The sequence below is a fragment of the Mobula birostris genome, chromosome 6 (assembly GCF_030028105.1).
Source record: "Mobula birostris isolate sMobBir1 chromosome 6, sMobBir1.hap1, whole genome shotgun sequence".
Classification (NCBI taxonomy): domain Eukaryota; kingdom Metazoa; phylum Chordata; class Chondrichthyes; order Myliobatiformes; family Myliobatidae; genus Mobula; species Mobula birostris.
The window spans coordinates 181,253,241-181,270,804 of NC_092375.1; the positions used below are offsets into that span (position 1 = coordinate 181,253,241).

The window sequence follows — 17,564 nt, forward strand, 5'->3', positions numbered from 1 at the left end:
CTCTAAACAGGGAGATCAATACTTCGGGGTAATGTTTTAAAGTAATTTGTATCAAGGTCAAGGTGTTGGGGCCAAAGGCGAAGGCTGGACGGTTCACCTTGCTGCTCCCTGACGTTTACTTGTCTCTGCGCTAAACAAAGAACATAGAACATAGAATAGTACAGCACACTACAGGCCCTTCGGCCCACAAAGTTGTGCTGACCCTCAAACCCTGCTTCCCATATAACCCCCCACCTTAAATTCTTCCATATACCTGTCTAGTAGTCTCTCAAACTTCACGAGTGTATCTGCCTCCACCACTGACTCAGGCAGTCCATTCCATGCACCAACCACTCCCTGAGTAAAAAACCTTCCTCTAATATCCCCCTTGAACTTCCCACCCCTTACCTTAAAGCCATGTCCTCTTGTATGGAGCAGTGGTGCCCTGGGGAAGAGGTGCTGTCTATCCACTCTATGTATTCCTCTTATTATCTTGTACACCGCTTCATGTCTCCTCTCATCCTCCTTCTCTCCAAAGAGTAAAGCCCTAGCTCCCTTAATCTCTGATCATAATGCATATTTTCTAAACCAGGCAGCATCCTGGTAAATCTCCTCTGTACCCTTTCCAATGCTTCCACATCCTTCCTATAGTGAGGCGACCAGAACGGGACACAGTACTCCAAGTGTGGCCTAACCAGAGTTTTATAGAGCTGCATCATTACCACGTGACTCTTAAACTCTATCCCTTGACTTAGCTGAGGCTGTGGCCAGCAACTAATAGAATTCTGTAGACTCACTTTCATGAACTTCAGTTCTCAATGCTATTTGCTTACTTTCATTGTTCGCACTATTATTTGTATTTTCTCTGCATATTGGGTGTTCCACAGTCTTTTTTTTAATAGGTTCAATTGGGTTTCTTTGTTTTGTGGCTGGCTGTAAGGAGATGAATCCTGAGGTTGTATAAAGTACACATACTTTGAACTTTGAAGTAATGCAATTTACAGTACAAGTCCTAGACACAATGGGCTAAGAAGAAACCTTTTATATGATATGTCATGAAGTCCTTTGATCAACTCAGTAACATTTCAGATAATGTCATTGATTACTCTCTATTTCTCATAGGGAAAGCCAAAGTACAATCTAAAAAGCTAATGTTTCGTGGGGAAAAAAAACCATCACACAGCAACTTCAGAGAACCTTCTGCAGAAGCTCTGCAACAACAGTGTTTTCATTAAGTGCTGCTCAGTGAGCAGGAATAGACTGCAGTTGGCTGCAATTTACAAGAAGTTTAAGGAAAATATTTCTTGTTGAACCTCTTTGCTGTGGAACGACAGCTGTCTTTACCCTTTTTGTCTTTAAGGGAATAGATGTAAAGGGGGGCAAAGCAGTCCAAAATTATGATGATTTACTTTATGCTTGTTCATTTTCCTTTCAATAAAAAATGTGACATGAAAAACAGCTTTGACCATTACCCTACAGTAGAAGGGAGTTCCTTTCTGGAGGTCAGAGAACGGATTGTACATGGACTCCAAATTTCCGGAGTCAATAGCCATATGCATCTAGCAGCTGCTCTGTTTTGGGTGCCAGACATAATAAGGGCCAACTCAGTTTATTTACTTTCGATCTGATTAACCAGATATGTTGCATGATATAGACCCTTAGGGAACTAGAGGATGGAAAGCTCCTGTTAAATGAAAAAGTAAGGTCCAATCGTAACGTCACAGTATTTCAACATGCAGAAAGACAGCTGTTTGACCTCTTCTCTATTCCAACTGGAAAATGAACTAGTTAGGACTATACTGGTTCCTAGTTCTTTGCCAGAGCCTTACACCTTCATGTTCATCCATTTCTTTGCTAGGCATGTAGAGCATTTCAGCCTCTTTCAGATGGTAACTTCCAGACCCTCAGTAATCTGTAAAAGTAAATGTCTTTCTAGTATCCCCTCCTAAATTTTTAACCTATTATCTTAAATCTAAGCCTTCCCATTTTGACTTTTCTGCCTTGAACACAACCATTGTTGGAGGCCAAATCAAAGATGGTGATGAATCAGCACATAGGAGGGAGATTGAAAACCTGGCTGAATGGTGCCACCAAAACAACCTCTCAGTCAATGTCAGCAAGACCAAGGAACAGATTACAGACTTCAGGTGAGCGAAACCAGAGGTGCACAATCCAGTCCTCATCAGAGGACCAAAGGGGGTGATCTTAAATTCCTAGCAACCTTAAATTCCTTGGTGCTATAATTTCGGGGTACTTGTCCTGGGCTCAGCACATAGGTGCAATTACAAAGAAAGCACTTTGAACTTTAAAACATTGAAATATGTCTTTCCACTTTATCTTGCCCATTTGTTTCATAATTTACTATACCTCAAAGGAAATCCCCTTCAGTCTGTTTAGTTCCAAAGAAAATATTCTAATCTACCCAGCCTCTCCTCACACCTGAGATCTTTCAGCTCTGATGACTTTCCTTAAATTTCTCCCTCTTATACATGCTAGGGGCTGCTGCAATGGCACACTAAGTGTTATTGGATGCCATTATTTTCTGGTTTTCTGTGGAAGCATCTTTCTCTGTGCTTCACAGGCTGTGGTGGGGTGAAAAGAAAGATGCACATATAGAAGAATTCAATCTTTCAATCACCCCCACAAAATGCCCTGACAAAGGCATTTTTGCCAGTGCTGTTCAGTTACTTTAATATAACATAGAACAATCTAACACAGCAATGTGACCTTTGGGCTGGAATGTCTGTGCTGAACACAATGCCAAATTAAACAATTTCATCAACCTTGAAATAATCTATATCCTTCCAATTCCTGCATATCAATGAGTTCATCTAAAGGCGTCTTAAATATCTGTATTATATTTGTTTCCACTTTCACCCCTAGCAGCCTGTTCTGGTCACACTCCACGTAAAATAAGCTTACTCGTTTAACCTCCCCTGCCCCAACATGTGTCCTCTAGTACAAAAGTACAAAGTACGTATATGTTACTATATACAACCCAGCGGTTCAATTTCTCAATAAATCCAATATGCATAATAGAATCAATGAAAGACCACACCCAACAGGATTGACAACCAGTGTGCAAAAGATAACGGATTTTGCAAATGCAAAAAGAAAGAAGAAATAATAATAATGCCTGGCTCAAAATTAGAGACATCTTCTAGAAAACAGAATGGTTCCTTGTGGCAATACAGGACCAGGTAGTTAACACAAAAATGATCAAAAATACATAATAAAAGACCAACAAATTCAGAGAAAATTCAAAGAAGAACCAGAAACAATTCAATACATTACAAGATCCTGTAGCAGTTTAACTCAATCTGATTACTTACACAGACACAATCAAGTGGCAAGCATCATACGTCAAAAACTTGCTTTAAAATACAAACTCATATATGAAATCACAACTTGCTATATATACAAGCCTGATCCCACTTTAGAATCAAAATACCACAAGTTATATTATGCCCGATCAGTTATTACAGATAGGACAATCTATAATAAACATTTGGATATAATAATACAGGATAAATAAGCAAGAACAACTTATTTAATAGATATAGCCATTCCAAACACACATACAGTAACTTACAGAAATCAGTAAGTGAAAAACACCAGAAATATGCTGCATTAAAAGAGGAAATTGAAAGACTTTGGAACATGAACAGGGTATATATTGTCCTGATAGCAATATTTATAACAAGTATCAACCCAAAGTCACTACACAATAGCATTAAACAATTAGGGCTACACAGTAATATCTATTTAAATCTTCAGAAAGCCACAATGTTAAACACTACTAGAATAGTCGGAAAGTACTTAGCAATTGACAAATGAGTGTGCGTGGCTATGCCAGTAGCTCAGGTTCTACCAGCTTGAGCTGAGAAAAAAGTAATCACCATCATTAATAAATAAGTAATAAGTATCAAGAACATGATATGAAGGGTTCTCTATTTTAACATTTCAGAGGATCCATCTTGGGCTGAACATATTGATGTAGTGTTGAAGAAGCCACACCAGTGCTTCTACTTCATTAGGAGTTTGACAAGATTTGATATGTCCACACTATCACAGGCACAACCACCCTCACCATCAAGGACATCTTCAAGAAGGCTGGATCCATCACTTAGGGTGTTTACCATCTGGCACATGCCCTCTTCTCATTACTACCACTTGGGAGGACGTACAGGAGCCTGAAGAACAACACTGAATGATTTAAGAACAGCTTCTTCCCTTCTGCCATCAGTTTCCTGAACGGTGCATGAATCCATGAATACTACCTCATGATTTCTCTTTTACATTATTTGTTTATTTTTGTGACTTACACTAATTCTTATGTCTTACCCTGTACTGCTGATGCAAAGCAACAAATTTCATGACACGTCAGTGATAGTAAACTGGATTCTGAGGTGATTATGAGATGTTTAGTTTTGAAAAAAATCAAATTTCTGGTTCAGTAAAATGAATGAGATTAATGGACTAATTTGACCATCTATGGCTTTCAAAAAAATTTTAAATATGAAGGTAATTTCTGATATAAGAATTGCTGTGTACTTGATATTTCAATAATATTTGATTAATCATGTATATTGTTTAATTATGCATTCTTGTTTGTTTAAATAATTCATTATGGGCCATATGCCCAGTTTGAGCTTTGACTGCCATGGCCCACACACTCCTGTTTCGGGTCAAGTGGATCAATTCATTGGTATTCATTTCCAGTTCTCCAGCTGCTGTCTCCATCATCATTTGTCTTCGTCTTCCTGTTGCTTTCTTCCCTTCAATCTTTCCCATAATTACCATGCATTCTAACTCCTCTTTCCTAATCACATCTAATGAAGTTACATTGCCTTTTCATTATCTCATACATTATTTCTCTTTTTGTGCTTGCTTTGTTTATAACATCCTCATTAGATATTCATTTCGTCCATGATATTCTTTGCATCATCCTCAAAAACCACATCTCTGCAGCTTCAATTCGTTTCCTCATGTTACTAGATATTGTCCAACATTCTGAGCCATATAACATAACCGGAGAAACGCAACATTTCAGTGCTCTGAGGCGGGTTGTCATTCCTAGTTTAGTGTTGGTCAGTATACTCTTCATTCTCGTAAAGGTGTTTTTTGACATCCTTATTCTTCTTTTGATGTCCATGTCGCACCTGCCATCTGATGTCACCAGCTTCCTAAGTAGCAAAAGTTCTGTACTTGTTTTATGTCTTCCCCATTTTTTTCTTAGCCTGCAGATAGGATTCTCCTTCTTTTTGGATATCACCATACACTCTGTCTTTTTGCAAATTAACTTCATACATCATCATACTACCATGCACCCTTACTTAATATAAACCCATAGTAATACCCACATTTCAGACTCCCATAACTTCATTTGAATTAGTTTAACTTCTTAAAGTTAGAAAACATAACTTCAAATATTTTTGAAGTGTTTGTTACTCATAAGAGGGTAAAATTTTCATCTATTTTCTGATCATTTAACTATAAGTGACAGTTGAGTAAATTGCAAAGAAAACTAAATCTTTAATTTATTAGATTGGTATCTTTGGTTTTATTTTCCATCATGAGAATTCACAAATGACATTGATGCTTTTATAATAACAGAAGTACTCTTTTGTAAATACTTCATCTGAGTTCCTTCCATTGGGGGATATTTACTATCCACTTCATTAACACGACTTCAGGCTTCAGATTTTGGTATTTATCAAATAATTTGTTGTATTTGTAATAGTGACAGGGTCGAAATACATCTCTTGCAAAGGAGGCGTTAGGCACTCCTTCCTTCCGCTAGCCTACAAGTCTCCCTTGGGCATGGTACTGCACCTGCTTAGCCCCCTCAGAGTCATGTGAAGCCATGAGAACAGGTAATGGTTGGTCAATTTGACCAATGAAATGACACTTGGAATCTTCCAGTATGGCCCCAGTCTTGTCCATTTTTGTGGATAAATCCTTTTCCTTCCTTGCTTATGGTCTCAAGCAGCAAACACCCCACCCCTCTGACACTAATATCATCTTTGGCCTTTGAAGATAAACATCTCCTGTCATCCACTTGCTTTTCAAGCAACTGTGGCCTAATTTGACCAAATTAAAGTTCCTATAATTAGGGTAGCAGTGTGAAGATACGTCTCTACCAAAGAAGGTGAAAGGCGCTCCTTCCCTCCACTTGCCTGCAGGTCACCCTTGGGCAAAGTGTGGCACCTGCATAGCTCCTTGATCAGGGTCACATGAAGCCATGGGAGCAGATGGTGGAGGTCGTATGAGCAGCTGGTGCATATCACTAGTCCTGGTTTTGCGACCAGTAAAGCCAGGCACTCTGAAGAGTATTGATAAGGGCTAAAGTCACCCAACTTGTAAAGACACTATCCAGAAGAAGACAATGCAAACAGCTTTTGTAGAAAAAAATGCCAACAACAATCATGGTGAATGAAGACCACGATTGCCAACATCATATGACATGGCACATAATGAATGAATGAAACTAAGTAGTATCTTCTATATTTGCTGAACATTAGCATATTTGCTGAACTCAATGAATGAAACTTTTCCTTCAATGGTGCACAAAATTAGCAAAATATCTGTCTTGGATTTGTGTACAAGCATCACACTGTTTTGATTAGACTTCAGACAATGTTGTCTGCTTATGTCAGTAATTGCAGACACATATCTAATAGCAAATGTCTTTCTGTGATGTCTTGGTAATGAACTTGAAAACAAATTATTATTTCTTAAAAGATAAAATTATCTTAAAGAACAATATTTCTAGTAAAATAGCAGATCGTTTGATATAACTATTCAAGTTCCCTTGTGGGATTAACAGAATGTCTCATTGTCCTCTGAGAATGAAGATGGTCTGGCCAACAGTGTTTAAGCTAAACTGCAGATGCTACGTGAGAGGCGAGGTGCACATCTACTCTGACATCAAAATTTCCAAGCCTGTGATATGCTGATCCTTCTGCTCAGGGAGAATTGCTTTCATTTTGATGCAACTGTTAAACATTACCAGAACTATGCTTTCTCAGGCACATAAGCATAAGATCTATTGGCAACACCCCCAATCCAAGCACAGGCATTTGTCTGATTGAGAGATTGCAAGAATAATTGCATGATCTATTTTATAACATACACTGATGACCACTGGATTGACCAACTCCAGCGTAACCTAATGCAACATATAACCACATATATTTAAATTATTCACTTATCAACAATATTTGTTTGATAAAGGTAGGATTTTGCACTTCATTGTTAGGATGGAATAGGATGGGGATGTCTATTGGGAAAATATGTAACGTCACCCTTATATTGTAGATGACAATTAAAATCAGTCATCAGAAAATTGTGGTTTGGGATTCAAAAACTCATACATGTATTGAGTGGAATGTTAGGATCTATAATGCATAAAATCTGATTAGAATCATAGAAGCATAGAGTCATGGAAAGGCACAGCACAATGCCATTCAGCCCATCTAGTCCAAGCCGAAACCATTGAAACTGCCTACTCCCCTCGACCTGCACTGGGATTATAGCCCTTCATACCCCTACCAACCACGTACCTATCCAAACTTTGCTTAAACATGGAAATTGAGCTCGCATGTACCACTTATGCTGGCAGCTCATTGACCTTCTCATGACCTTCTGAGTGAAGAAGTTTCCCCTCATGTTCCCCTTAAACTTTCTAACCCATGACCTCTAGTGATAATCTCCCCCAACCTCAGTGGAAAACGCCTGCTTGCATTTACCCTCTACCTCTCATAAGTTTGTATATCTTTATCAAATCTCTTCTCAATCTTCTATGTTCTAAGGAATAAAGGCCTATCCTACTCAATCTTTCCTTATAATGCAGATCCTCCAGACCCAGCAACATCCTTGTAATTTTTCTCTGTACTCCTTAGTTACATCTTTCCTGTGGGTGGGTGATCAAAACTGTACACATTACTCCAATTAGGCCTCACCAATATCTTAAACAACTTCAACATAACATTCCATCTCCTGTACTCAATACTTTGATTTATGAAGGCCAGCATTGTTTTACGTATAAAACAAGATTCAAATCGTAATACAGAAGAAAGCTCACAAAAGCAAAGCTCATGCTTTTTATTTAGATTCCACTTCCAAGCCATGGGCAAAAGCAAAGACGTGAACCAACTTACTTATTATTTCCAAGGTGTAATGTGCTATAAAATGCAACTGGTTGTTGCTATTTGTGTACCGGGCAGGTACCAAAAAGATTATTACATATCTCTTCATTGTTTTACCACTTAATTAAATTAGAAGCTGAATGTGCTTTTGGAATTTTTCCCCACCCAGTCAACCAAGAAGAATAGTTGCACACCATCATGCTGAAGACTAAATATATCTCCACTAAAAACAGCACTCACACACACACACACACACACACACACACACACACTATACGCTTACTTGTTAATTTCTATGTTGTGTATACTTCGATTGTATGTACAAATTCCTGCAGCTTATTTATTAGAACATACCATAATATGTCCAGTTGGACACTGGAGCAACTGCCATTCCACATTTGAAGACTTTGCTTCCTGATCCAAGTACCATGGATGTGACATAACCTCCATAAGACTAAAGGCAAATAGAAAGCAATGAGTTACTTTAAATTAGTAAATAAAATGGTTGAATACATAGATTTATGTTCAAAGACAGTGAAGAGAATTCTCTCAAATTCTTAGTTTAAAAAAAAATCCTGGAAGTCTGCTTATGATAAAGATGCTGATGGCCATGGTGTGTATTGCAATCATGAAAAAGTCTGCAGATGCTGAAAATACAAAGCAACACACACAAAATGTGGAGGAACTCAGCAGGTCAGTCAACATCTATGGAGAAGAGTAAACATTTCAGGTCAAGATCCTTCTTCAGGACTGAGAAGGAAAAGGGAAGATGGCAGAATAAAAAGGTTGGGGGGGGAGGGGAAAGAGGCTAGCTGGAAGATGAAAGGTGAGGCCAGGTGGGTGGGAAAAGGTCAAGGGCTGGAGAAGAATCTGACAGGAGAGGAGAGCAGATCATAGGAGAAAGGGAAGGGGGAGGGGACCCGGAGTGGTGGGGAGTAATAGGCAGGTGAGAAGAGATAAAACGTCAGAGTGGGGAATAGAGGAAGTGGAGGGGGGATTTGTTCACTAGAAGGAGAAATTGATATTCATGCCATCAGGCTGGAGTTTACACAGATGGAAAATAAGGTGTTATTCCTCCACCCTGAGGGTGGTCTCATCTTGGTACAAGAAGAGGCCATGGATGCATATTTATATAATATTTATTTGTTTCAATGCCTAAAAATTTGAACATTTTTAGTATTTGATGCATTACTTTTGAGAGTTTTGCAACTTAATTTCAAATATTAATGTTGAGGATGGTAAGATCTGGCAATGTGGATGGATATCTTATTTCTGGCCTGTAAGGTCCATAATCCAATAATAATTTTTTTTCCCATATCATGCACACTGTGAACTGTTTTATAATGACAGCAACCTAGCTGCTTCCTGGATAATTCCATTGACATGGACAATTACTTCTATATTAGGTTTCATTTCAATATTACTCAGTGGAAACCTTTTCTGTTAGATTTGATTGTGAAGCTGCTAACTCTAGTTATGCTAATCTAGGTGCAACTTGCTGTGCTTGGTTCTTAAGGACACATTACTATGTCCTCGAGAAGTATAATGGTCCTCTCAGTAAGTATAATCTCCTTCAGTATGTATAATGTGCCTCTTCTACTGGATACTGTTGTTCCACAGGATTTTGGAGCAAAATAAGAACATCAGAAACAGAAGGAGTAGGCAGAGTCTAGCCTGATATTCCCCAATCTAGTCTACAGTTCTTCGGAAAAAACAATAGGATAATATTTGTACATGATAACACAACCAACATCCTATCTGTTCAAATCATCCAGCAAGTGGGTGGCAGGATGGAGATACATCTCTAACAAAGGAGGTGTAAGGGGCTCGTTCCCTCCGCCAGCATTCTGGTTATCTTTGGGCAAAGTGTAGCACCTGCTTAACCCCCTGATCAGGGTCATGTGAAGCCATGGGAGCAGGTGGTGGATGGTCGTATGAGCTGCCCAGAAGAAGGCAATGGCAAACCACTTCTGTGGGAAAATTTGCCAAGAACAATCATGGTTATGAAGACCATGATCACCCATGTCATATGACACAGTTCGACACATTATAGGTTTGATCCATTTTTCATATTAAAGAAACCAATCCTATCAGAAAATGTAGGTTTCCTCCACCAAACTAAAAGCCACAGATTTCTTTTATAACATCTATCCTAGAAATTGTCAATGCATGCATGGACAATCAAGTGAGAACCTTGATGAAATCTATGTGAAAATCTGGTCTCTACAAAATAGTAGGCTCACATACAGATTCCTGAAAATGGGTTTCGGCCCAAAACATCGACTGTCTATTCATTGGTATAGATGCTGCCTGACCTGCTGAGCTCCTCCAGCATTTTGTGTGTGTTTTTATGGATTTCTGGCATCTGCAGATTTTCTCTTGATTATTATATGCATTTTGTATTAATACATTACTCTATTGAATAAGTTTTTGCAATACTGCTAATACTGTAGTACACTAGATTAATCATGGGAAATGAATTAAACAAATATGCTTACTCTCTCACAAAATGAAAGGGAGTGTACCACCAAATTAATGGTATTGTAAAGATGTATTTTTTTCAGTAGGATCAAAACAATTATATAACATACATATAAGAAAGTAATATTTTTACTAAATATAATTAGAAGACTTACCCATCCCCAGATTGCTATTCTTGTGTCATCAATGAATCCCATTTCTATGAATTTTCTGCAAAGAAGTAATGAATTGCTTATGTTTAATTAAGCCCATAAGCTAATACACTGATGCATGCAACAATGCTTGGTTTGAAGTCAATATTTTAAATACTTCAAACTTGTGATATGTCTGTAACTACAGAGCTTCAAAACTCTATGCACTGCAACTTGTTCTTTGAACTTAAAATATAGAAGAGTACAGCTCAGGAACAGGCTGTTCAGCCCACAATGTTGTGCTAAACCAGCTAAAAAGCAAATCTATAACACCCAAACACTAATCCCTCCTATCGATACAATGACCGTATCCCTCCATCGCCCTTAAATCCGTGTGCCTATTCAAACATCTTTTAAAAGCCTCTGATGTATTTGCCTCTACCACCATACCAGGCAGTGCATTACAAGGAACTCACTACTCTCTGCGTGAAAAACTTACCCATCACATCCCCTTTCTCACTTTCAACATATGCCCTCTGGTATTAGACGTTTCAACCCTGGGAAACAGATACTCTCTGTCCACTATCTATGCCTCTCATAATCTTGTAAACCTCTATCAGATGTCCCTTCAGCGTCCAGTGCTTGAGAGGAAATAAGCCAAGCTTATCCAGACTTTCACGATAGCACATGTCCTCTAAAATAGGTAGCATCCTGGTAAACCTCTCCTGCTCTACAAAGTTTCAACATCCTTCCTATAGTGCGGCGACCAGAATAGTATGCAATACTTCAGATGCAGTCGAACCTGGGTTTTATAAAGTTGTAACGTAACCTCTTGCCTTTTGAAGTCAATGCCTCAACTCATAAAAGCAAGCATTCCATAAGCCTTCTTAATCACCTTATCAACCTGTGCAGCTACTTTTCAAGGAACCATGAACTTGGATCATAAGATCTCTCTACTCAGCAACACGGTTAAGGATCTTGCCCTTAACAGTGTACTGTCTCCTTGCATTTGCTCTGCCAAGGTGCAACACTTCACATTTATTTGGGTTAAACTCCATCTGCCATTTCTCTTCCCATATTTGCAACTGATTTATATCGCGCTGTATTTTTTGCTCGTCTTCTTAATCAGTATCTGAATCAGGTTTAATATCACTGGCATATGTCGTGAAATTTGTCATAATGCAGCAGCAGTGCATTGCAATACATCATAATAAAATCTATAAATTAAAGTATATATATGGTAAATATTAGTTATATTTATTTATTAGATATAGATTTAAAAAGTTAAATTAAGTAAGTAGTGCAAAAAGAGAAAAAATGTAGTGAGGTAGTGTTCCTGTGTTCAATGTCCATTTAGAAATCTGGTGGCAGAAGGGAAGAAGCTATTCCAGAATCATTGAGTGTATGACATCAGGCTCCTGTACTCCTCCCCGATGGTAGCATTGAGAAGAGAGCATGTCCTGGGTGATGTGGTTACTCAATGATGGATGCCGGATTTTTGAAGCATCACTCCGTGAGGATGTCCTGGGTGCTGAAGAGGTTAGTGCCCATGATGGAGCTGATGAGTTTACAACTTTCCGTAACTTATTTGATGCTAAGTAAGAACTCTAAGCGTTTACACACCTCGCTGCTCTGATTTGATCTTCCACTTCATAAGTGCCCAATCTTCGATATAATGCATGCATTATTTTGTTTCCTTGATAACCGCTTCCCCTTCCATCAAAGCTGGCAACTATAATCCCTTCTGTGCTGGCAAGGTAAGTTGCCCAGCTAATGGAGAATTGGGCAGTGGCTTTCTGACTGCATGGCCCGCCATATCTGAAGGAAATATCACAGGAACAATATAATTAAATCTTCTGACAAGTGTTTGTGGTCTTTAATTATGGTCTAAACATTCTCAAACATCAAATGAAGTGCAAAAATATTATCATTATCCATATCTTTCAAAGTATGCTTATCTAAAAGACCAAACAAAATATTTAATAATAGAAACATAGAAAACCTACAGCACAATACAAGCCCTTCAGCCCACAAATCTGTGCCGAACATGTCCTTACTTTAGAAATACCTAGGCTTACCCATAGCCCTCTATTTTTCTAAGCTCCACATATCTATCCAGGAGTCTCTTAAAAGACCCTATTGTTTCCACCTCCACCAGTGCCGCCGGCAGCCCATTCCACACACTCACCATTGGCTGTATAAAAAACTTACCCCTGACACCTCCTCTGTATCTACTTCCAAGCACCTTAAAAATATGCCCTCTTGTGCTAGCCATTTCAGCCTTAAATATAAGTTCAAATCTTATTTGTCAGCTGGCAACTAATAAAAAGTAATTACAAATTATAAAATGAGTTACTACTACACTACACTGAATCAATCAGCTTCAAACCCACATTCCAAAGATAAATTTTTTTTTCTCTGCTGAAATAAGACAGGTTGAGTGAACTCGGCCTTTTCTCCTTGGAGCGACAGAGGATGAGAGATGACCTGATAGAGGTGTATAAGATGATGAGAGGCATTGATCGTGTGGCAATTCAGAGGCTTTTTCCCAGGGCTGAAAAGCTTGCCACAAGAGGACACAGGTTTAAGGTGCTGGGGAGTAGGTACAGAGGAGATGTCAGGGGTAAGTTTTTTTTTACGCAGAGAGTGGTGAGTGCGTGGAATGTGCTGCCAGCAACGGTGGTGGAGGCGGATACGATAGGATCTTTTAAGAGACTTCTGGATATGTACGTGGGGCTTAGTAAAATAGAGGGCTATGGGTAACCCTAGTAATTTCTAAGGTAGGGACATGTTCGGAACAGCTTTGTGGGCCGAAGGGCCTGTATTGTGCTGTAGGTTTTCTATGTTTCTATGTTTCTAAAATGGGAAAATACCATATGCCACAGATTCATCTCCTGTTGTAAGGTTAACATTTTTTGGGGGAAAAGCAGATGCTGGGGTTTCACTTACACATCAATGAGCAGCGGATATTTCTTTTTATCATCAAAATGCGGTGGAAGTATCATCTGATACCAATAATCTGAAAAATATTTAAATTAGTTGCACTTAAAACATTTGTCATCAACACTGAGTACAATTTACTGAGAACATGACAAAGATTAAATATTGCCGCTTTTTATTTTTTACTTATCTGCCTTTAAAGCAAATATTGATGATAGATAAACCACTTCCTATAGGTACACATAGACCTGTTATTTGCTGATCTTAACAGGATATTCAACACACATATTAAATATTAACCAGTGTTCAAATAAAGCCGGTCAGAAGTGAGCTCTACAGCTTTCTATCAAGCTGTCTACATTAGCAAGTTGGGAATAAACAGCACTGACTTCAATTGACTTTATGACTTACATCCTTCATATACATGAGGAGTAAAAATCATTACGTTACGTCTCCATCAAAATGTGCAATGTGCAATTATAGCAATTTATAATAAATATGTATTATGTACAATAGGATAGTTAATATCACTTAGAAATACAGTCATGTCAGCATGAATTAAGCAGTCTGATGGCCTAGTGGAAGAAGCTGTCCCAGAGCTTGTCGGTCCTGGCTTTTATTCTGCAGTACCTTTTCCCAGATGGTACCAGCTGGAACAGTTTGTGGTTGGGGTGACTTGGGTCTCCAATGATCCTTCAGGCCCTTTTTACACACCTGTCTCTGTAAATGTCCTGAATAGTGGGAAGTTCACATCTACGGTGCGCTGGGCTGTCCGCACCACTCTCTGCAGAGCCCAGTGATTAAGGAAGGTGCAGTTCCCATACCAGGCGGTGAAGCATCCATTCAGGATATGCTCAATGGTGCCCCTATAGAAAGTTCTTAGAAATTTGGGGGCCATACCAAACTTCTTCAGCTGTCTGAGGTGAAAGAGGCGCTGTTGTGCCTTTTTCACCACACAGCTGGTGCGTACAGACCACGTGAGATCCTCGGTGATGCTTATGCTGAGGAACTTAAAGCTGTTCACCCTCTCAACCCCAGGTCCATTGATATCTAGAGGGGTTAGCCTGTCTTCATTCCTCCTGTAGTCCACAACCAGCTCCTTTGTTTTTGTGACATTGAAGGAGAGTTTGTTTTCTTGTGTCAGGGTGATTGCAAAAGATTAGAGAGGAAAAAGCAAAATCATGTGTCTATTTGAGAAAAAGGATGAACAGATTAAAATTGATTTCTTAATCAGGGAGTTAGCACAGATGAGAAAGCGCTGAGTGGTCGTGAATGGAACTGACAGGAACTTGGGCAGTAGGGTCTCCAATATGCTGAATCCATGAGGACAGATTGAGGGAACCAGCTGGAATCCAGTACAATCATAAACCCAGCAACAAGCTGAGGTAAGGGGAGACTGGCCAAAGTCAAAGTGGAAGCTGGCAATCTTAATAAGTAGTCCAAACACATCTTTCAGGCAAATTTGCTATCAAAGGTCTGAATAATCTGGTTCATTTCCAGGAAGGAGGTGAGTTTGTTACCACAGAGATATTTTGGGGCTGTGGAGAACAGTGCAGATAGACAGAGAGATGCTACGTGAGATGATGGAGAAGACCGCAGGACTGAGCAAGCTAAAATGGAGCAGCAATTGCTGTCACTCATAGTGTTAGCCTGGGTGCAGCCCAAAACATGGGAACTGGAGTATTCTGCTTATTTATTGAGGTACAGCACAGAATAAACCTACCCAGCCCTTTGAGGCACACTGCTCAGCAACCCCTCATTTAATGCTAGCCTAACCACAGGACAATTTACAAACACCAGTTAACCTATTAACCAGTAAGTCTTTGAACAGCAGGAGGAAACTGGAGAATGATATTGCCAGATCATTGTGTGGCTGAAGATTTGATGCAGGGATCAGGCTTTCAGGTTTGTGGATCACTGGAATCTCTCCTGGACGCACTATGTTGGCAACTTGCAGGCTGTCCCCATCACAGCCTTAGGTCTCTGCCTAAATGGACATTGAACCTGTGAACACTACCTCACTTTTTAAATATATATTATTTCTGTTTTTGCACGATTTTTAATCTATTCAATATATGTATACTGTAATTAACTTATTTATTATTACTATTTTCTTCTTCTTCTTCTTCTATATTATGTATTGCATTGAACTGCTGCTGCTAAGTTAACAAATTTCACGACACATGCCGGTGATAATAAACCTGATTCTGATTCTGTTGGTTGTTAAGGCAAATGATAAATTTCACCATGTTTGAATAAACATGTAATACACAATTCTGATTTGATGGAGACAGACCTGAGAGCACAGAGGAACATCTGGAAAACTTCTGAAATGCCCGCTTCGCTGTTACTGCTACTATGTGGTAACCGGAATCTCTGGAGCTGAAGGCCCCGAGATCCTCGGCTTTGCGTGTTTCAGCGGCTGGGTAGAGGTCGAAGGCGCTTGGCAGGCTGTATCGGAGAGGCTGGTCGGAAGCTCGAAGTTTTCGGACGGGTGGATTCAGTGTCGGCTGTGGTCGGCTGCTTTCAAGGCATCAGCAAGTTGACGGTGCCTGGAGGTTTATGGCAGGGAGTTTCTCCCTTTTGCCGCCTGCTATCGGGGACTCGGGAGTCGATCGACTCGGGACTTTGAAACTTTTTTTTACTGTGCCCATGGTCTGTTCTTCATCAAATTATGGTATTGCTTTGCACTGCTGTAACTATATGTTATAATTATGTGGTTCTGTCAGTTTTAGTCTTTGGTTTGTCCTGTTTTCTGTGATACCACTCTGGAGAAACATTGTATCATTTCTTAATGCATGTATACATTTCTAAATGACAATAAAAGAGGACTGAGTGTTCTCATAATCTAAAAAATCTAATAAGTAAATGAAACCAAATTGGAAGGTGTGACCTGTAGAAAAGGTTTGGATTACTCTTGAACTTGATGGGGACCAATCTCCATGTGGACAGGTTTGCTAAAGCAGCTGGGGAGGACTTGGACTACTTTCTCAGGGGAGAGGAACCAGATTGATAGGGCAGAAGATGGAGCAGTTGGTGTAATGGTAGGTGCAACATGGAGAGAGACTGTGTGGAAACAAAGGCAAAGGATAAGACACAATTGGATAGGTTGAAATATACTATTTTAATGCAAGATCAGGAACAAAGGTGATGAACTTAGAACATGGCTCAATGCTTGGAGCCACAGCGCTGTGGCCATTATAGAGACCTGGCTGTCACAATGGCAGGAAATAACTGCTAAATGAAGCAAATTTGATTAGGGAACTAAAGTAACCTTTTGGAGACAGTAATCGTAATATGATAGAATTCACCCTGCAGTTTGAGAGGAAGAAATAAAGTCAAATGTATGAGTATTATAGTGGACTACAGAGAATTAGAGAGGGACGAGAGAGGAGCTGGCCAAAGTTGATTGAAAAGAACACTGGCAGGGATGACAAGAGAGCAGCAATAGCTGGAGTTTCTGGGCACAATTCAGAAGGCACAAGCTAGATACATCCCAAAGGTGAAGAAGTATTCTAAAGGGAGGATGACGTAACCATGGCTAACAAGTAAAGAGAATGCATATAGCATAGCAAAGATCACTGGGAAGATAATTTAGTAGGAAGCTTATAAAAACAAAGAGAAGGCAAGTTAAAAAAAACTATAAGGATAGTAGAGATAAAACAGAAAGGTAAACTAGCCAATAACATAAAAGAGGAGTATCAGACCAGCGGAAAATGACGTTGGAGTGATAGAAAAGGGAAGAAAGATATGGCGGATGAACTTCAGAATTATTTTGTGTCAGTCTTCACTGTGGAAGACAGCAGCAGTGCCAGAAATGCGAAAATGTCAAGGGGCAGAAGTGAGTGCACTTGCTATTACTAAAGAGAAGGTGCCTGGGAAA

At 39.4% G+C, this 17,564-nt stretch overlaps 1 protein-coding gene across 1 annotated transcript in view; it reads right to left on the bottom strand.

Moving 5' to 3' along the window:
• The window catches only part of LOC140198658 (dipeptidyl peptidase 4-like), a 188,561-nt gene that overhangs the window by 11,355 nt on the left and 159,642 nt on the right, over positions 1-17,564 (bottom strand). The window contains exons 21-24 of the mRNA XM_072259665.1: positions 13,691-13,760; positions 12,365-12,559; positions 10,766-10,820; positions 8,484-8,583 (exon numbers count right to left, since the gene is read on the bottom strand). Of these exons, the coding sequence (XP_072115766.1) occupies positions 8,484-8,583; positions 10,766-10,820; positions 12,365-12,559; positions 13,691-13,760 (420 nt within the window). The remainder of the gene's footprint in view (positions 1-8,483; positions 8,584-10,765; positions 10,821-12,364; positions 12,560-13,690; positions 13,761-17,564) is intronic.